The following is a 21,482-nucleotide window of genomic DNA, read 5'->3' as shown; positions in this document are numbered from 1 at the left end:
AATTCTGTCAATGTTTACAAACACTCTTGCTTATGTGAGAACCAACAGGCAATTACCACCTTTGCAATTTAAGTTGCATCATATTCTCAAATCAGAGTAACGCAATTTTTACCTTAAGTGTTTCAAAACCATGGTGATTTGAAAATTATTATAAAAATCTAAAGCTTGGATCATGCAACCCAAAGCAATTAAAATTTAGTTTAGATGTGAGCCACTGATTAAACAAAGCAATGGGCTGATCAGTACCAATTCAGCTCCTGCACGTTATGAATGTAACCATGTACCCTGTTGTTAACTGGAAATCTCACAACCATCCACAAAGCTGTACCTTCAAACCAACTTCCTCTCCTCTTCCTCCTTTTAATTTCTGCTTTAGAAGTCATCTGAGTTTTTACCTACTAATATAACAAACTGTACTGCTAAGCACATGAGGACACAACGTCATCCTGTGTTCAGAGATACAACTAATATAGTCTGGAATTATACACAGTCCAGACAGTACTTGGACAAGACACAAATTAAAGCCAGTCAGTTGTGGGCATGGGTGAAGATTTGAAGATGACTGGCATTTCAGAAAGGTATCTCCACTAAGATATTCTCCACTAAGAAAGGGAACTTCATAAAACCACTCCAGACAATTCACTTGATAGCATTAAGACAGAATATAGCAGGATTATTACAAGTTTTTTTTTTTTTTTAATCTTCTATATACACACACACACCTCAAGCAGCCACCACTAAGGTTGCCATTTTTAACAGAAATGATCCAGCCTTAACATTCTACAGCACTTATCCTAGATAAATGAACAATAAATCCATTATCTATTGGCTAAATGTTTCTGATCTTTCTAAAATTCAAAGCAAGTTTTTGTTCTAACATTTTAAAGTCAAAACGGTCAATACAGACACACCAAATTATCAAGTAAACCTCATGTTCACACCTGTTAGGTTACTTCCCTTCTGCACTCAATGATTTCAGGACCATTGCTCAGGTAGAACAAACCTGACTCTCAGTAATTAACTGAGTGACACCTAGATTAGTGGTCATCACAGTACAAACATCAGTTTATAATTTGTTTTTTTTTAAATATCTGCAGATTGCATAACTGTTTCTCTGCGAACTGACTTTCAACTTGCATTTTTTTGCATGGCTTTCCATTAACAGTGAAGAGAAAAGCACACAGGTCACCTATAATTCATCAGTCAAGACTGGAAAAAAATATCAAGAATTATATTGAGTAAAAAAAAATAAAAAAATAAAAAAATTAAGTATTAGCATACCTTTACCTCACAGAGGATAATAATAATAGCAGTAGTGATTGCAAGCAATAAATTTTAGAAAACAAATTCCAGCAGTACAAAACATTTATTTTATTTAATCAAATGTAAGGCTTGAGAAAAATTTATATATATATACATATACACACACACGAAAAGTCACTCAGAAAAGCCATCTCAGAAGAGACAGGACCTCCCCTTACACAGGATAAACATTCAAACTGCATGAAAACCCACAGGCAGTATGGGAAGGAATAGGAAAGGACAGAGTGAAGAGACAAAAAAGCAAGGTAATGCTATATATAAACCAATTGCCACATGAACCTCAGTGTACTTGAGGTATAAATCTATCCACATGGCACTGTACAAGAGTCAACAGAAATAAAGACCCCCTTGGCAAGTAATATTCAGACTTTTAAGAGGTGACTGATGTTTCTTTGGTCACTGCACTCTCATCTGTGCTCATATTCATCCTCCTTTTTGTAAACAAACTAAGTGTTCAAACACGCATAAGAAACAAGAGCAGTTGTGTTGTCAGAACCAATTGAGAAATAAATACATTGCGTCACAGAAATATATTGTGCTCATTTCTGATAAATAAAAATGATCACACGCTGAAAAGTTCCCTTCGCTCAGTCCAGTTATTCAAGTCTGAACTCATATTTGATATCTTCATTAAAAACCTTGCTTTCGTTGTAGTGTTTGTGGAGTTGTTCCAAATGCAACCAATAAAAATCTCAACATCAATTTATCAAACCTATCCCTGCAAAACTGTTGATTTGCTTCTCCTTTGGGGCTTTAGAGCAGGCTCACACTCAACTGCTTATTCTGACAAGACTTGTTTAAACCATAAGCTAAATGGTTAGACATGAAGTCACTGTGGGTCCATACAAAAGGTGCTAAATGGTAAAGTATTCCCATTCCGAGTCTGAAATTACAGTAGCCACATGTACCACCATCAAGGGTGGTGGTTTAAATGCTCAGAGGTAAAACAGCCTACAGCCACAGGATTTTAAAAATTTTACTGAATAAATGCAGAGAAGTTTATCCATGGTGAAAACAGAAATGTTCATGAATGTAAAGAGCCTCAGATAGGTTGAAAAAGTTCCAAAAGATTCCAAAAGATTCTCAGTTCCAAAAGATTCCAAAGAGTATTGATACTACAAAGCTGGTGTTAACATGGCCAAGGCCAGTAAGAACAAACTGTAGAAAGACAACGCTGATTAAATTCTGCTTTGCATACAAACCAGAGTATTGAAAAACCAAAAGAAATCAAGTACTCATTTGTCTTCAGGCATCTTGGCAAGGATCTGCAGACAGTGGAACTCTGATGGATGGAACAGGCCCTGGGTGGCAGCTAACTTCAGTGTGTGAACTCCATTATTGACCTTGTTGAAGCCACGATGATTTTCATCAACTCTTGAAACAACTTCCCAGCACTACGTGCCTTGTGTCAAAAAATGGCACAGTGAAATGTACTCCATGATGCAATTTTCAATATGATGTTTTACAAACAGAAAGTTACAACAGGAAGTATTCTCCAATCTTATATACATCAGATTATCACACAGAATAGAGCAAGCTGGTTGTAATAGTTTTGAGCACCAGAGTTAAAAGCAAACGTTACAAAAAGTTACAAAACACCGCTTTGTTGCTTGCAAAGTATCACAGAATCACAGAATAACTGCAGCAAATGTTTGGCTGCTCCTAATGAACTACATTCAACAAAAAGGTAATACAGACCACAAATTCAAGGCTCTGCAGAAGAAATGCATCTTGCCCTTCCTTCATTGATCTACAGCTATTTTTCCCTTGTTGCATAATGAAGCTAAAGAAGTATCACAGTGCACTTCTATAGATTTTACTTACAGGTTTTCCAGACGAATAATATTGGACTGTTCTCTGTTCTAAGGAAATCAGCCAACTTGAGACAAGCTTCTTTGTCCTCTTCTGTCTCAATCACTAGCCAGAAAAAGAACTATAAAGCTGCATTGAAATATACATGAGAAGTACAGCATGGCCTGTGAAGTGTTTCACAGGGTAAAAAGCTACAAGAACATCTGGACAAGCAACACAAAGATTCTTACTGCAAGTCAGCTTCTGCCAGTGAAACATTCATTAATACATGCGTAATACAAAAATGGAATTGAAAGATTTAGGAGTTTGGCTTCCTAAGAAGGCCATAGGCTTTGGAAATACAACTATCAAGTTCTTCACACAGACTACATGTAGTAAAATATCATTAGAAAAATATATACTTCTTTAAAATTTACACTCTCAGGCACTGTAAAAAAAAAAAAAAAAAAAAAATCTGCTCTCCCTGAAAAAAATGGGTGCCACTGGAAGCAGTAAACACTGTTAGTTATACAGCCTACTGTAAAACCAACAACTACTTCCTAGAAGTTTTCATCCATATACATCCATCTTTGACAGATTAAAATAGTATGCCAGGCGTGGCCGTGCTTCTGCAGCCACTGCAGTCCTAATCCAAAGACTTTCAGACAAGACTGGCCATCTTACTGCACTTCAGGAAAAAAAGGATGGGAAGAAGAGTTCAGTTTTCTTCTGGTAAAAGTAAAAACAGTAAAAACCCACAGAAATTATTTCAGTAGAAGTACTTTGGTTTGATACCATAAGAAGAAACTGTGAAGAAATGGTTCCTGTCAGCACACTGTGATTGGCATTTGAACCACAGATTAGAAGACAAACAGAACTGATGATTTAGTAACTTTATAGAAGATTCATAAAAAATTCAAAAGCTAGTGTTCTACTAAATGCAGACTTTCTGATAATAAAAAAAAAAAAGGCCAGTAGTGATTAACGCTGAATCTGAATGTTTTCATCAACTTTGATACTAGCAATTAGGGCTTGTAATGATCAGCATAGCAAAGAAACCAGAGGAAAGGAAAACAAGTCCAAAGCTAGCATTAGCATGCTTGCTAACTACTGAAACAAACTGCACTTCCAAAATTCTGAGGGCAGCATTTCTTAAAAAATAGCACTAAACAGTAAAAAGCTACACATTTTTAAAGAGTTTTTTCCTTTTTCTATAAATAAAGACTATTTACATTTTTTCCAGACAGGAAACAGCACTAAGGATTCACATTCCCTTGCCTGAAATGGAGATTGCTAACATATAATACTATAGAGTCAGACTTTTCCCCTCATGCATTTTCATAACTGCTTGGGTTACTCAAGCTATCCAAGGCTGAACGTAAGTTTCTGCTTCTGCTTCATTCCCAGTCGAACAGAAATACCCCCTATTTCTGCACAACCAAGAAGAAAAGAACTGGAAAATTTGTGATATTTGCTTCCATTTCCAATACCACCATGATGACAGTTGGTGGTCAACTTGCCCAACTGACTGCATGAGTCTACTGTAGAGACTACAACCTTTTCAATGTTCTTAAGAGATCAGCAGGCCTTCTGAAGAGATTATAACACTGAAAGCAATGACAGTTCAGAGTAAAATCAAAACAATCTTCATGGTAATTCTTCAAGGAAGGAGCTTAAAGCAGTTCAATTTCTTCTTCCTACAAGTTTAAAATCAGTTCTGACAACTTGGGAAACTTCCATTTCTTCCTCACCAGAGATCAATTCTGATGCACTGAGTTGTCTCATAAGAAAAAAGGCAGACGGATGAGCTGCAGATTCTTTTTTGTACCAGCCTGAAGCAAAACCCATGAGCAGGTAATACCAGGAGTATTTCATGGTCTGTGCATTTCTTTCCATTTTCATGTCTGACCAAGAATAGTAAGATATACTTTTTGCAACATATGTTCAATTTTATACTCAGAAGGCATTGCCTGCTTTTACAGCTTCAATATCAGAAATCAATGTCCTGGCTAGGAAAATTCCAAAAATCTAAAAAGAAAAAAAAAGAACAAAAAAAAAGTGTGAAATGTAATACATGCTATGTACCAGTCTGCAAGTAGATTCTGAGACATAGAGCCTATTACCATTATCCATTATTGCAGAATGAGAACCAGCTTGTGTGTTCAATGCACTTCAGTCAATGCAACTACTCTATTGTGAATAACAATGCATTGATGAAGCATTTGCAGGCTCAGACACCACTTCGTAGCTAGGATCATCTGTTAGAGCATAGCTATTACTAAACAGTAAAGAAGCAGCAGAATCTAGTAGAAGATGTAACTGATAAGAAAAAGATGATTTATGCAATGCTTCAGAAGTGCTCAAAATAATATTCCATCTCTAGACATCCTACAGGTGGAAGAAACTTAGCCAAGGGTCTCATAACATTCAGTTTTAGCAACAGATAAATTTGAAGTCAGTCAAATCATTCCATAACTTTGGTTAATTCGGTCAGATTTGTGATTTATTTTCTTTTTTAGTGGAACGTGCAATAGCCTGTACTGAAGTGAAACTCTTGTCTAATAACAACTAGAGAAGCCCCAGATCACTGGGACATTTATCAACTTGGAAAATATCATTCATTCAAGTTTTTTGGGAAACTTTCTTTAAAAATTGTAGATTGATTCATAACTCAGCACATTTCCTAGAATACTCTTAAAAAAATAACAACATAATGTGGTGAAGTTCTGGAAAAGCCAGAAGATTTGTTCTAGAAGTAGACACTATGTCTGATTTTTAGTTCCACTATGAAATAACTTAATGCCAAGACACATTCAATTTGAAAACTGTGACATGAAGGCAGTGTCACAGACTCACAATATGAATAAGAACATCATCAAACTGAAGTCAACACCCTGACAAAAGATTACACTTGGTATCTTGAACATCCTCTTAACTAAAAGGAGTATTCTCAGGTCAGGGGTGCTCTATAAAGGCACGGGAAGCATTAACCAATAGATACTGATGAAATACCTGTATTTTTCTAGTTGGTGAAAGAATCGGTGAAGAGTTGGTGCTAGAATTACACTTAAATTTTCAGTTAAATGGAAAATGTTTTCTAGTAGATTTACAACTTGGTTATTTCCCAGACAAGTAGTACAAGAAAGCAGTCGAGGTAAGTATAAACAACTGCCACAATGAAAGTGAAAACCATCTTGAAAGAAGGAATTTGATATGTTCTACTGAGAATCTTGATTCATTCTCTTTGTTGCATCAAGCACAGAAAAGGTACTGTAACAAGTCAGAGGAACTCTACCATAGTTCCGCTAATACCATATTTGCAACTTCTTCACCAGCTACCCTGCTCGTCTATTCTTGATCAGTATGCTGTATATTTGCTCAGTATGCTGAAGTATGCTGAATGGGAGTCTTAGCACGAAAAATAAAATGGGATTTCAGTTTTTTTTTTTTTTCCCCGTGTTTGTGCTATAAGGCTGTAGTTCTGATCTACACCAAGCAGACTGCCAGATCTCCTCTCCCACCTGATATACTGAAATATTAAAATTACATCATATTTATATAAAAATAGAATAGTACGTTGTTATGTTCACACACAATAAAATATATAATTATGATGTATCATAATATACTCTACAATTATATTTTTATTATGACCTTCATTTCTTGGAAAAATATAGTTTTAGCATAAGGAAATCAACCAATCTCAACTTCAACCTAAGTCTCTACAAATGCTTTGTTACCCTGCCCTCATACCCAAGAAAAAGAAACAATAACAAAAGCAACTAACCTGTAACAGTGAGATAGCTATGAAGACACCTGCAACAACGTAGATATTTCGAGGCAACCAAGCTTCCAGAGCAACGATACAACCTTTGATGAATATCTGATCATCCCACTGATTCTTGCTCTGAATGAGAAGAATTCAAGAACATCACTTTTCTGCTCAAGTTCATTGTAACAGTCAAGCCACGTATGAAGGGATATAGTAAAATCTGTTATATATGCAGTAATATTTGAAACTGAATTTCAGAAATACACAGACATGCCCAAATTAACTCAAAGGATGTCAGGACATTAGTATCTTCCTACAATTCCTATTATTGGAATACTTCAGAATTAGTAGAAAGTGGAATTCAGAAATTGTATACTAGAACTAATACAGACACTCAAAATGGAAGTCAAGCCCCCTTTTCAAATGGGACTTTTCCTTTAACTGTCCTGTTATCTTTTTCCACTTTCTCAGCTCTGAATAGAAGAAAAACTCTGCCATTCTTTACTAATAGCAGGATGCAGCACTGTCTGTGCTGACTTAAGTATTGTCCTTTTTTATTATTATTATTATCTACACAGAAAGCAGGATAGACAAAGGTTCCAGCACCATACCTTTTTTCTGACATCATAGCCACACTGTGTATTCACAACTTTTTGCTGAAAAACAAGGATTAAAAATATCAGTTGAATTCTGCTTGCTTCTTTTCACACTAAGTTCTGTCTTAAATTCACAAACAAATCAGTACTGCACAAAACAGCTCTTCTAGAGAACATTTCAGTAAAAATAACATAGCAAAGCATCAGAACACCAGAAAAGTATAATGTCCAAATGGACAGAAGGTAAATTGGAAAGTAAGCATCCTCCACTACAGTTTCCAGCTTCTCTCATTGGCTTTCATCCAGCAAGGACTACTGAACATGACATTTAACAGCTGTACTGACAGCCTTCAGATAAAACATCTGTACTTCCAAGATCGATATCATTTTATCTCTTTCACATAATGCCTAAACGCTGAGATAACAAAGGTACCACACTGATTTTTGTAGTAAAAAAAAATATTCCTCACTACTCCATCATTTCATGTGGTTATCCTTGTTCGTGAATACCAGTAACAGATAGATAGCTGCAAGCTACTAGAGTGTCTTTACAGTTGATAAATCAGTCTCACATAATCCAGCTCTGAGATAAAACTACCGTAGACAAAAAAGAGTTCCAGTTATGTCTCAAACACCACAAACACCTTCCAGATTCCAATTCTACAAAGCCCAACAACAGTATTAAGCTCCAAAGATGCTTCTTTTATGATACTTTTGTTTCCCTTCCCTATGAGACTAATCAAACCTATTTACTGCATAATTACAGAATTGCTTACACAGTATGTAGTGAATTATATCAAAATGCTCAGAAGAGAATGGCAAATTAAAGAAGTTTACATTTAATAATATCTCCAAGAATAACATCAGCAACAGGAAAGACCACAGTGAAATAGCACAGTTCAGAATCAAAATAAGAGAAGAGTTACCAGACAACCTGAACTTGGAATACTTTCCTGACAAAATCTTTCTTTGGCTGACTCCATGATCAAAAGCCTTACCTGGCTTACTTCCAAGGTAGGTTACAAACAACCTACCATGGTTATCTCCCTTAGGTGAGGATTGCTGAGTTGACCTAAGCAACAACTACTACACAGCATTAATTTGTGTCTGTTTCTGCTTCTGTTGCAAGGATCAGATTCCTACAGCTTCATAAGCAGATCTAACCATTGAGTACCTAAGAACTGCCAAAAGCCAAGAACTGACTCAGACACTTTCAACTCAGTCTGTGTATGAGCACTTCACCAGTTGCTGATAACCAAAGGCATGAGCAAGGACAGTTACTCCTACTTGTCAGGCAGAGGGGTGCTGTACAGCAGCTCTAAGAGGGGGCATATGTGCTGCTTCAACAGTAGATGACAGAGCTTGAAATCAAGGCCTCGGGAATAAAACAGTGTCAACAGCCAATGTTCACAGACTTCAATCACGTAAAAACACCTTCTGAATTCCTAATGACAAGCAATACATTTTCAGCTGTATAAGAGGCTGACACATCTATTCTATCCTCTAAAAAGAGCAAAGCAGTAACAAAAACAGAATTTGGCCATTAATAATAGTTTTTGATATTTAGAAGACTTCTTAAACCCTATGTGTCACATCATATTCAGGAAGTACTTCCTGTCGTAACTCTTCAATAACAGATACCAAACCAGGAAACAACTTACAGCAGGATCAGGTATACAACAGGAGAATGGAACACCACATTTCTCACGACTTTTGCTTTCACTGCTGCAGTTGAAGTATATGTTGAAATCCCAGTCATCCGGGCCTTGGGCACCACAGCAATGGTTCTGCAAGAGATAAACACCTGCTATGTGGGGATATTTTATAGATAATGTATTACTGAATAGCTCTCTGGAATAATATTTGCTCAACTTTCCTATATGTTGTATATTCCTTATGGCTGTAAGGAATCGATGGCAACACAAGAATAAAACAAACTGAATAATCAATACAGCATCTCTACAAAACAAAGAAAAAAAAAGCACCATTTGGCATAATGTTCTTGGAAATAGATGCTCACACAACTGGAAGCATCATAAAAACTGTCGCTCAAAATGTAACCACCCGATGTTATCCATGTTAGCCAAATCCAAAAGAAATATGGAAAAGAACTATTTCTTTAACTTTGTGATTTCACTTTTAAGTCTTCACGAAACAATCAGTTTTTCCCTGTTTGTTTACTCTGAAAAATGTATCAAAACATCTGTGAATACACTTATTTTCTTTCAAATGAGAAAATTTTCATACCCATGTGAATTAACTGACATAGCCTTATTCATTTGAAGGTCAGTCAGCTCTATGATTGTTTCACATTAAGTTTCTTGACCTAAACAGTGCAACGTAAATTTCATAATTACAGATCAGGGAAATCCAAACATTTCAAAGAATTTTCAAGTTCTAGAACAGATGAAAGTTGGTTTCCCATTAAGTTATGCTTTGCAGTTCACTGACCTGTGTTACAATTTGTGTACTTAAAATGGTTTATTAAGCATTATTAAGATTTTTAAGCATGATCTTCTAAAATATAGGAGACAGACAGAAAAGTGACCTTCTTTTACAAAAAAAAAAAAAGAAGAAGAAATATTTTACCTCTTTGTGAAGTACTTCCTCAATTTCTCTCCATACATGCAGACATAAATTTAAAAAAATCAGAAAAATCACCCTCACTTTTTTTTGAGTGTGAATGCAAAATAATCTAACTGAAAGCCACCAAGCCCTTATTAGCAACAGGCCTTGCAATCTCCTCTCTTAGCAACTAAGTATTTTAGGACAAAAAGAGCATACAACTATTTCAGGCTTCCTTGAGTACCTACAGAATAGCTGTCCACAGTTTAAAATCTTTTTTGCTTTCAGATGAGATGCTTCTCAGAAGCGTGGCTTCATCAAGGGCATGTCCTACCTGATAAAGTATCATTTTTTTTTATGGCGACATAATTGTACCATAGGACAATAGAAGAACCACTGATGTCATCTATCTGGACTTCATAAGGCCTTTGACACAGTCCCCCATAATATCCTTCCCTCCAATTTGGAAAGATACAGATTTGGTGGGTCGACTGTTAGATGGATGAAGAACTTGTTGTAAGATTGTACCCAGAGAGCAGTGATCAATGGCTCAATGTTCAGATAGAGATCACTGAGCAAGTAGCATCCTCAGAGGTCAGTACTTGGATCAGTGATGTTGAACATCAATGACACTGACAGTGGGAATGAGTGCATCCTCACCAAGTTTCCAGATGATACTAAGCTGTGTGGTGCAGTCAACACATGTGAGGGATGGGATGCAGTTCAAAGAGACCTAGACAGGTTGAACAGCAAGCCTAGGTGAACCTCACCAGACTCAACAAAACCAAGTGCAAGGTCTTGCACCTAGGTCATAGGTAACTCCCAGTATCAGTACAGGATGTTTAAGGATGGAGCACAGCCCTGCTGAAAAGGACCTGGGGGTACCTGTGAATGTTAAGCTGGACATAAGACAGCAATGTGCCCTTGTAGCCCAGAAAGCCAACTTAATCCTGGGCTGCACCAAAACAAGTGTGGTCAACAGGTCGAGGGAGGTGATCCTGCCCCTCTACCCTGCACTGGTGAGATCTCTCCTGGAATACTGCATCCAGACACGGAGTCACAGAAAAGATGTGGATCTGAAAGAGAATGCCCCACAAAAACCAATGGAGACGAGAAAGTTCATGGAAGACTTGATAGCAGCCTTTCAGTATTTAAAAAGAGGCTCTAGAATGAAGAGTTCGGACTCCTTAGCAGAGTCTGTTGCAGTAGGATAAGGGGAAACAACTTTAAATTAGAAGAGGAATAAACTGGCAATACAGTATGTGCCTATGTAATTGAGACAGGGCAGGTTTAGGTAAGATATCAGGAGAAAGTTTTTCCACACAGGGGGTGGTGAGGCTCTGGAACAGGTTGCCCAAGGAGGTTGTGGATGCCCCATCCCTGGAGGCATTCAAGGCCAGCCTGGATGTGGCTCTGAGCAGCCTGGTCTGCTGGTTGGCAACCCTGCACGTAGCAGGGGTTTGGAACCAGATGATCATTGTGGTCCTTTTCAACCCAGGCCATTCTATGATTCTATGATATCTAACACTCTCAGTAAAGAAACAGAACAGCACAACTGTCACATGACACTACTAGCTAAACACCATGATCAATCTGAAAGAGGAAAACTTCCTTAACTACATATTCTCCCAGAAAACAAAGGAAAAATGACAGGTAATGTACTTACAATTTTCTGTAGCGAATCAATGAGGTTCTGGAGGTCAATATCATCTCGATAGGACTTAATGTTATTCTCAAAGAACTCCTTGACTTTGTCCCTCACCCAGTCCTGGAACAAGACAGCCAGAACAGCCACTGCCAGCTCCAACAGAAATATAAATACAATCGTTCCACAGAACTGTAGAAGAAAAAGTCACAAATTAGAAGATATTTATCCCTTTGAATGCATTCCCTATTCTATTAGGAAAAGATTAAGACATGTTAAAACTCTTGCTCAGTATAGATACTATAAAAAGAAGTGACTGCTAATTGAGAATGGAAAAAAAAAAAACAAAAAAAAAACCAACAAAACCAAACCTAGAAGTTGAGTTATCTTTTCATTTTGATTATGTGAAGTCAAAAGTGAAAATAAGCAGTAATCTACAGTCATTACACACAGCAGCTGGAATATTAATATACAAGAATCTGCAAAACACAGGATTTTGTGAGCTGTTCTCATTTTAATTATTTCTTTTGCCCTGCTTAACTGTTCATGAATTTAAATAAAGGACATCTCAATACAAAAGTAAATGTTTCAGATCTTTTAGTTAGTCATTTAAGTGCCCAATTTTTGCCCACTAAAAACTTAGAAGAGAGTAAGCTCCTAAGCAATTTTGTTTGCCCAAAGCCACAATATGATCTCCTTTCAGTAACTTCCAGCTATATTTCAGAACACCACTTCATGCTATCACGTATTAAATTACATTACAATCTGAAATACATAAAAACATTGCTGCACTAGCAGAATGAATGAAAAAAATCATTTTTTTTCTAGGCGCAGGGCTAAAATACTTTGGTTTAAATCTATTATTCTGTCCCTTAAAGAAGTTTGTCAGGGACTGAGTTCACCATATGCACTGTAATAAACTGCACGCCACAAATTACTTTTTTTTCTTTCACCCATAGTTTCATACTTCCACATACACATTGATTCACACATGTAATGATGTTACTCACAAACTTCAGAAGGCAGATGTTTTCTCTCAGAGCTCCCACACAGCCAGCAAATCCCAAAGTAAACATCACGATTCCCACGACTAAGACAAGCACCACTGGATCAAGACCATGAAGACCAGTCACCTTTGTTAGGTCAGATAACACACCCTGAAAAACGGAGTAACAGAAATATGACCACTACAGCCATTTTTTATTTCCTGTTTGGAATTGTGATGATTCTTACAAGATCCCAAATTAATTGGTTACAAATCCTTCAGCTTGCAAACTGAGACCCGCTTGGAAAGGTTTGATCACAAAAGGGTTGTTAATGAAATTACTTTTCTTTATCCCAGCAAGTATTAATGCCAACTCAAAGCTATAGACTCTTACTGAGCAATCTAGTGCAGTCATACGTTTCAGACTACCTATGTCTATTTGCCAAACAAGCTTCCACCAGATGGTGCCAAAAGCTCAACACTACGACTGAGTATCCACATCATTTGGAGCCAACAGAACTAATAATGTATATTAACTTGAAATATATCTATCAGGAAAAGGGAATTTGCCCAAGGTATTCTCTCACTTTTTAATTGCATACTTAATTAACAAAAATAGTGTTTTGGAAATAAAGCATTAAAAGGTAAAGTTAACTTTGAAAAACTTCATCAGCTAATGGAAAGACACTGAGTAATAGTATTCTCAAGATATTCATGATATGTACTCATGATACATACGAGTTGATCTTCTTTCACAACACATCTTGTCAGACCCATTAATTTGGTGATAGCAAGACAGCAGAGATGTGGTGTTCTTGTTTTGTTTCTTTTAAGATCAAAACTGACTGAAGGGACAAAAAACGTAAATGGATAGTAGAAATCAGAATTGCCTTGCCACTGCTTGTCACTAAGAGCTGAAATAAACCATTAAGAAGTGGTCACAGTTTAGAGATTACCCATCATTCAAAAAGTCCTGAGAAGCAAAGACTCCTAGTAGTCCAATCAGTGATATTATCATCCTTACAATCCGTGAAGCCTCAAAGCTAACTATCATATCTGGCCTACTGGTGAACTTGAGTCCTACCTAATCAATCACATCCATGCCTCAGAAGCACTTGCCTCAGACATTACGAACAGGGAAGTCACATCAAGACTAAGTCAGTATCTTTGTGCAAGCAATAAGCTATGGAACTAATCACAATACAAACAGGATGCTGAAAGTTTCAAAGCTGTTTCTGGCTATCCACTTCCCACATCCGAACTCAAGCTTTCCTCAGACATCTCTTGGAAGAGAACTTCCACCGATCAAAGCACACTGTGACAATAAGACAGGAACTAGGGTCTATTATTCACCCTAGGTTCAAAACAGTCTCTTCAAGTTCACATTTGAAATTTACAACGTTCTCTTGTTCATGTGGAGATTCTCAGTCTAAAGAAAAATGCCAAGTAAAAAATCCTGAAGGAAGGAGGTCAGTCATAAGCAATTCAATTCAAAGGACTATTTCATCCCACCTTATTCATCTAAGGATGCTTCTGCCAGTGACTATTGAAGGATGCTATTAAGACTTACCCCTCTCTCCCCACCAAAAATCAGCAATTTAATATATCACTGATGAGTTAAGAAATGCCACCAAATTGGATTTGCGGAATTGTTATTTGTTTGAAAAAATATGGAAATTTCTTTCAACAAGCAGGTAGCTCTACCTTCCCTTCATTCCTGCCCCAGATACAGCCTCCAGAATGAAGAATACTGTTGCAATAATCTCCTTCACCAGCAGCTGGCCACACAAGTGCTAACACAGCCCAGCAGGCAGATGGCTGCCTTAGACCTGAAGGTACACTGCTGATATTCAGCTGAATGACTGACAGGAGGCCAATGTTTTAACTCCCAAACCTGCTTTTTAGGCAGTGAGCCTAGAAAGGCCTAGAACTGGCATCAGTACTCAGCCTGTACTGATGCCAGTTTTTTTGACATGACGACTCAGGCTTATCTTGTTTCTAATACCTAAATCCTATAGTCATTTTTTTTTTTTATGACTTCTGTAATACCTCTCAGGCTACATGTTAACTTCAATCCAGCCTTTATTAATGTAAACTTAACATGTTATGCAATAACTTCTACATGAATGCTTGAAATAACAAGAACCACTTAAGAGATCATAAGTGTAGCCCAGTTAGATAAAAAAAAAAAAAAAAAAATGCTGCATTTGACTCATAAGCATGATAATGTATGCCAGGGTGGGTAACTTTTTTTTTTTTTTTTTTTTTTTAACATAAGTTACTTTCAACACTTGACTCAAAATTGAGATGTTATCAGCTCACAGAGATACACAGCATTTACCTCCAGATAAAAAGAACACTCAGGAATCAAACTCGTAATGGAAAAGTTGATGACAAAAAAAAAAAAACACAACAAAGAAGTTAAAAAGATCGATGTACTTCATGCTGCACTAAGAGACAGGATGTTTAAAACTCTTCTGTACTACCTTTAGTTTCCCTTTGGGTTGACCACTGCAACTTTTAGAATGTTTTTCTTTTACTTCCCTTCTATTGTTCACTGAAACTTATCCGTAAACAGATCCACACTGACACACACATCCACTACTGCAAAAGAACAGCATTAATATGAAAGTGTCCACACAAAGCAACTGACATAAAAAAAAAAGAACGTGCATTTTTTAAGAGCCATTCAGAAGTTTAAGAACACAGGAAAACCTTTTAAGTTCTTAGTTGTAGAACAGACAGTAGAAACAGTTCAGGCAAAATTCAAGAAATAAAGACAGGAAAAGTCAACAGTTTTAGCAAGGCTTTCATTTTCAGTAATGTTAGTGTACCGTAAAGGTCATTTGGCAAACGGAGCTAGTCATTTCCAACCACAGAGATCATATGTGCCTCTTTACACAACAGTCTGAAGCAGAGAAAAGCATATGAACATTACAGAAAACAAATTCAAGCTAAGTTTGACACCTTCTGAAACACACCTTCCATAAAGGATTAGAAAGAACATCATTTTATAGCAGGAGATAAAAACCAGAACCTCACTATATGGTCAGTCAGTCTTTATTGATACAAAGGCTCCATGGAAACGTTACACTGTGCTGGCAATGAAAACGTACCTACTCAGTAGCATGGCTCCAGAGTGAAGGCACGTGCCCTGCACTGTCAATTAAAATGCAGATAAGTTTGCAAGCCACTGTCACTTTTTCCTTACTGCTTGCAGTCAAATGTGAGCCACGCTTCTACAACCATTCACAGTGGGGTAAACCATTCATTTTCACACCTATATGGTCTCTTGTAAGATGTGAATTACATACATGCCCAAAGCCTTCCCTCTGTTGAGGAAGTTACACAGCTGAAAGAAAGTATAACTGAGTTGGGCCGTGCTGCCCCAATTTTCTTCCTCTCTATGGTTCACAGAATCAGGTCTGTAACTCCACAGGAAGTGGATAACAGATGGCCTTAAAATGAGAACACTACATAAAGATGATCTCACAGATGCATGCTAATTTTTTTCTTTTTATAGAAATCTTTTTCATCCCTTCCAAACACTAATAATCTTCCCCCATCCTTTTATTAGAATCAAGTATATTTTTAGAAAAAATGCTTTCAAAAAAGAAACAACCCATAGGGACTGCTCATAAAGATGAAATTTTCTTTTTAATTCTCTTAAACCCTGCTCTTACAAGTCCATAAGGAAGTATAAACTTATAGGGCCACAGCCTAATACCCAGTAATGGGCAAGAATAAAACTCCAACTACTTTCTATTTAGAAGATCTGAATGTGGTCCTGAGTCCTGGTCCTGGTACTACATTTAAACCCCACTGCTTCCTGAGGAAATCAATTGTTTCACTGGGGCAAGAGAGGGCAGCCACCAAACGATGTAATACCAGTCATTTTACCCTTACCTTTTCACTCCATGCCCACAGTCCAGCCGCAAGGAATGCCATGCCAGCTAGCTAAAAAAAAAAAAAAAAAAAAAAAAAAAAAAAAAATTAGATATACTTATCAGTGAGAAAATGCATTCTCAAACACTTAGCCAGTAGCACTATCCTTGAGTAAACATTGTCTGCTGTCCAAGATAACATTCATGGAACATTCTTCCTTATGAGTCAAATTCAATGAAAGAGAATCTGCACCACTTCTATTCTATTCAATTTCTGCACTGTGAGAACTTCTTTCAGTGGTATTTAGAATTTCACTACTCGTATTTATTTGAGAAGCACATACTAGATTCCAAAAGATTTATTTCACTAGTTCACTTTCTAGTTATTACCTATTGCCAACCCCAGACTGTAGCCATGCTTAACTTCTCATAACCTCAGTGGCAAGAGTCAGATGAGTTTCTTCCCTAATTAGACACAACTTCTCTTCTAACACTTCACCTTTTTTCAAGTCCTTTGAATTTAGCTAGTCCATCTTCTTACCTTCAACAAGTAGCAAATATAGCGCACAACAGACAAACTCCACACTAATTCTAATGCTGGCATAGTAAATACTTCTCAGCTGCACTCACATGAAGTATGAGACCCTGTGTCCTTTATTTACTATCCTCAGGCTGTTTGCCTCCAACATCTACTTGGAATATTCAAGCTAAAATTACCTCTCTAGACAAGGTTACTACTCCCCTGCCTCCACACATGCACAAAACACTACACACACCCAAATACTTAAAATGACATTCTAGCTTGTTACAGCTGTGAACAAGTCTACCTTAGCCATATGGAAGAGGTTGTTTCACTCCCACCCAAAGCCTACGTGCACATTAAAAAGTAAATTCCAGCACTCCAAAACAACCCTCAAACAGGGATCCTTTCTGCCAGGAAATGCAGCACCTTCCAGTAACTAAACAGGCATTATAGGCAATTCCCTGTAGCACAGGCAAGAAGCAAAAATGAGACTTTGTTACATTCACCCAAGGAAATCCATGTAGATTTGATGTATTGCTGGGTTCATGGTCCCCAGGCTCTGAAATTGCACTCAGATAAAGCCAGAACAGCTACAAGTGTTCTTCACGTCATCCTATCTAAATTACTGACATGATGAAGGAGCTGTATCCATGCATGCATCATGTCATATATTGGCAGTGAAGAAGAAAGGTGAACTAAACAAATCCACTCCCAATGCAGGAAGATACTAATCCAGTACAGGAGGAGTTACAAATAAGCAAAGAAGCACTAAGCAGGTTAAATTTCCATATGTTGTTTAACAGGTGTCCTTTGCAGACTGGCTGTCTTCCATTATAATTACCATCCTAATTAAATTGGAATAGATTCTTATGTATCTTTTAAAGAACATTCTAATTAGCTTGCCTCATTCTCATCTGTCAACACGAACACTGCTCTTATTTCTTGATACAGAATGTTCAGTCCCACAAACCACTATTTTTGCAAAATTATTTGTGACCATTTAGGCAAAATAGTTGCAAGAAAAGTTGAGTTTACTGGCAAAAAAAAAAAAAAAAAAAAAAAAACCCACTCAAACTTAGCCTTAGCAGAGTCTAAATAGATAAATCTAGAACTTACCTCAACTTAGTCTTAAGCAATTCAGCATTTTCACTAGAAGTGGCCGAAGTACAGAAAGCAAATTAAGCAAAGAGCAGTCAATTATCACAATTTTGCTTGAGAAACAAAGATTATCAGGTTTAGGGCCTGGTTTCCAAGCCTGTCCAGGTCCCTTTGGATGCTACCCCTTCCTTCTACGGTGTCAACTGCATCCTCGGTTGGTGTCGTCCTCAAACTCACAGAGGTGCACTCAATCTCTTATGCTATTTCACTGATAAAGATATTGAAAAGCACCAGTTCCAAGCACAAATGACAGCTTAGCATAAGCAGTGCCTGCCCCAAAGCAGTGGGACTCCTTAGATTATGCTGTGAGGATTGCCCTATGAACTCAGTACACAGCACTGCCTTTTTTTTCCTATCCAGGCTGTAGCAGAACATAGCTCCTGCAATAGGACCCTTACATGCAAATTGACTGCGTCAGCCTGCCTTGAGCTCTGATAAGAAGTACTGGGAATATATTCCCAATGAATTCAGTTTCAATACACACAAAATGTTACTCTCAAGGAAAACAATTTCCACGCCCTGGTAAATCTTATCTGACATCATAGCTCTGCCCACACTGGAGCAATCAGTAGCTTACAGTCTTTCCTTCCTATCCTTCTCTCTTTCCTGACTCGTCCTGTTGGGGTCAGGAAACAGCCCAGTGGTGGATTCTTTTCTGTTTCTGGCCTAGCCTTGCTGTTTCAGGAGTTCCTGGAATGCAACCTAAGCTGCAAAAGCTAAGACCAATACTAGTCTAGATCTCTTACTTCTCAAAAATGAGCTTGGAAGAATACTCCAGAGCATAAGAGAAATTTTGCCCTTCATCAGTACGTTCAGGGCAAAAATCGCCAGATTCCTATAGTAGGAGTCTAAACTGCGTTTTTTTCTCCCCGCCCCCCCCAACTAAAAACACTTAAGAAGTACATTTGAACAAAGCTAACAGAATTAAAAGACAAAAATCAAGATGACAGCAGCTGGAAGCTACTTTATTCTCTCCTATCAATTTGAGATAGGTTTTGGCAGACTATACAAGCAATCCTTCACTGAAACAGGCACATCCCAGCTGTGGTGTAACTCTCGGACTACCTCGAAGGCTTCAACTGGAGACAAAACAGCAAACAAAGTAGATGGGTGACTTTTATTCCATAGGCTTCATAAAGCAAAAGCTGAAGGCTCAGATCAGAGCAGCATTCTAAAGACAGGGCACCATCAAGCGCCACCCACCATGCTGACTCCTCTGGGGCTTTCACAACAGGATAACCCAAGTGCGGAATGAATCAGCACAGCAAGATGCCAGAACCAAGCCCTTCCTCTGATGCTATTGCAACTTCTTTATTTCATTACACTGGATGAAGCTATCAGAGTGGGGGGATAAGAGATGTAGACTCAAAAAGCAGCTCTGAATGTCAACACGAGATCCAGTCTTGCTGTATAGGTGATTTCACTCCCAAGCACTTACTGCAGGGCTCTGTCCTGATGGTTGCATTACAGCCTCCTCTCTGCTCGTTAAATGAGTATACCTGGAGAAGCTTGATCTTAATAGCATGCTTAAAAGTTAAGAAAACAAAGGAAACGCATATTAAAATTGTGCCTAAGACAAGCATTCCTATGACCCCGTCCCACCTCTTAAAGAAAAAGCCAAGCACAAAGAACAGAAAAATGACTGCAAGTTAGTCATACACAGCTCAAGGTTAGCAGAATTGAAGCTTCTACTGCTGAGTTGTCTATGTGAAAAAACTTCCAAGGAATGCAGATCTACTTATTTCTAGAAATTGCTTAAGCTGTGAGACTGCAACAGAACTGCATTTTCCTCCTCTAAGTTCAATATTTTGCCCCAATTTACATGAACTGAATGCATAACATGAGAACCTGACAACATACTGAGAAGTTTGTGTATTCTGTAAGACACTATATATTTTTAAGTTCACCGAGTCAGTTACCTTCAGAGCTACAACAGGAAGGTCAACAAGTAACTGCAACTTTATTAAGTATAACTATATTAAGTTAACTGCAACTATATTAAGGATAAGTATAAATATTAAGTATTTATTAAGAAGAACAAAAGCAACTTCTATTTATTTACATGCAAATTATCTGGCTCATGAATAAACTGCCATGGTTTGAGACACAGGTGAGCTATCTTCATACTCCAGGAAGAGCTAAAATTGGCCAAAGTCAGTCACATAGCTGAGGTGCCATCCCTCGTACCCGCTACAGTAGCAACCCTCATTCTGAAGAAATCTCACAGGGAACTGAAAGAATTTAAAAATAATACACTGGGGGGGGGGGGGGAGGGGAAGGTTGCAAAGAGCTACATTTAGCTGAGATCGATTTCCAAACTCATTTTCTTGCACAGACAGTTGTGAGAGACCTGAAAGAAGGCATTAACTGTCTGGCAGAGGAGAAGCAGCAGAACCATCTCTTTCAGTCACAGCTCAATGGATTCAGCAGGGCTTCTGGGCACAGCTCTGCACCTCATGCATGTAAGCAGTGCTGCTTACACATCACTTAACAGCCCTGCTGTTGGAGTATTCACATCTCTGATTCCAGCAAGCAGATTTGTCCTGCAACTAGGGAATGTAAATCAGAATACCAATGCCTCCTTAAATGCTGATTTTTGAAGACAAAATTACCTCTCCCTTCTGGTTTTATAGCACCCTCAGTTTCCAAGGAATCTATCTTTTTTTACTTTGTTATACACAGCACTGATTTGTTCAATTGAAGAAATATTACACTAGCCATTTCAACCAGCTTGATATATCACAGACTTTGGAACCACTATGCCAGCTAAAAGTCACTCATTTGCTTACAGGAGCACCTACCCTCCTACTCAACTTTTTTACATATCCTGTTCTACAACCAAAGCTGTTTTACCAAAAGAGTTGTAATTATACCACATCGACATGGTAACTTCTCAGCAGAAGCCTCAGACCATTTACTGAGTGAGCTACCATGACTATTAATACTTAATCAGAAAACCAGCTCTCAGTCAAGAAACTCAACCGAAACCTACAAAGTTGTATTTCAAGTTTACATCAATATTTCCAAAAGTCTAATGGAAAAGAAAAAAATTTGGACCTTTATCAATAACTTCAAAAGATTATAATGAAGATATGTGGTTACATGAGAAGTAATAACTATTCAAGGAATTAAAAGAAAATAGAGGGGAAAAAACGAATTATCATGAAAAAGCAGAAACCAAGTTATTAATAGTCTTCCCAAGATACAAAACTGTTTTGCATAAGCTGCTTACCTAACAAG

At 37.6% G+C, this 21,482-nt stretch overlaps 1 protein-coding gene across 4 annotated transcripts in view; it reads right to left on the bottom strand.

Moving 5' to 3' along the window:
- Positions 1-2,285: 2,285 nt before the first annotated feature.
- TSPAN14 (tetraspanin 14) overlaps positions 2,286-21,482 on the bottom strand; it is a 37,573-nt gene continuing 18,376 nt past the window's right edge. For all 4 annotated transcript variants that reach the window (XM_042863277.1, XM_042863278.1, XM_042863279.1 and 1 more), the window contains exons 3-9: positions 16,584-16,634; positions 12,703-12,849; positions 11,714-11,884; positions 9,144-9,269; positions 7,498-7,542; positions 6,902-7,021; positions 2,286-5,142 (exon numbers count right to left, since the gene is read on the bottom strand). In XM_042863277.1, the coding sequence (XP_042719211.1) occupies positions 5,071-5,142; positions 6,902-7,021; positions 7,498-7,542; positions 9,144-9,269; positions 11,714-11,884; positions 12,703-12,849; positions 16,584-16,634 (732 nt within the window). In that variant the 3' untranslated portion in view covers positions 2,286-5,070. The remainder of the gene's footprint in view (positions 5,143-6,901; positions 7,022-7,497; positions 7,543-9,143; positions 9,270-11,713; positions 11,885-12,702; positions 12,850-16,583; positions 16,635-21,482) is intronic.

The sequence above is a fragment of the Lagopus leucura genome, unplaced genomic scaffold, assembly GCF_019238085.1.
Source record: "Lagopus leucura isolate 7727_CA_CO unplaced genomic scaffold, USGS_WTPT01 Super-Scaffold_739, whole genome shotgun sequence".
In the NCBI taxonomy this organism is placed as follows: Eukaryota; Metazoa; Chordata; class Aves; order Galliformes; family Phasianidae; genus Lagopus; species Lagopus leucura.
This window is presented reverse-complemented; position numbering and strand designations above follow the sequence as displayed.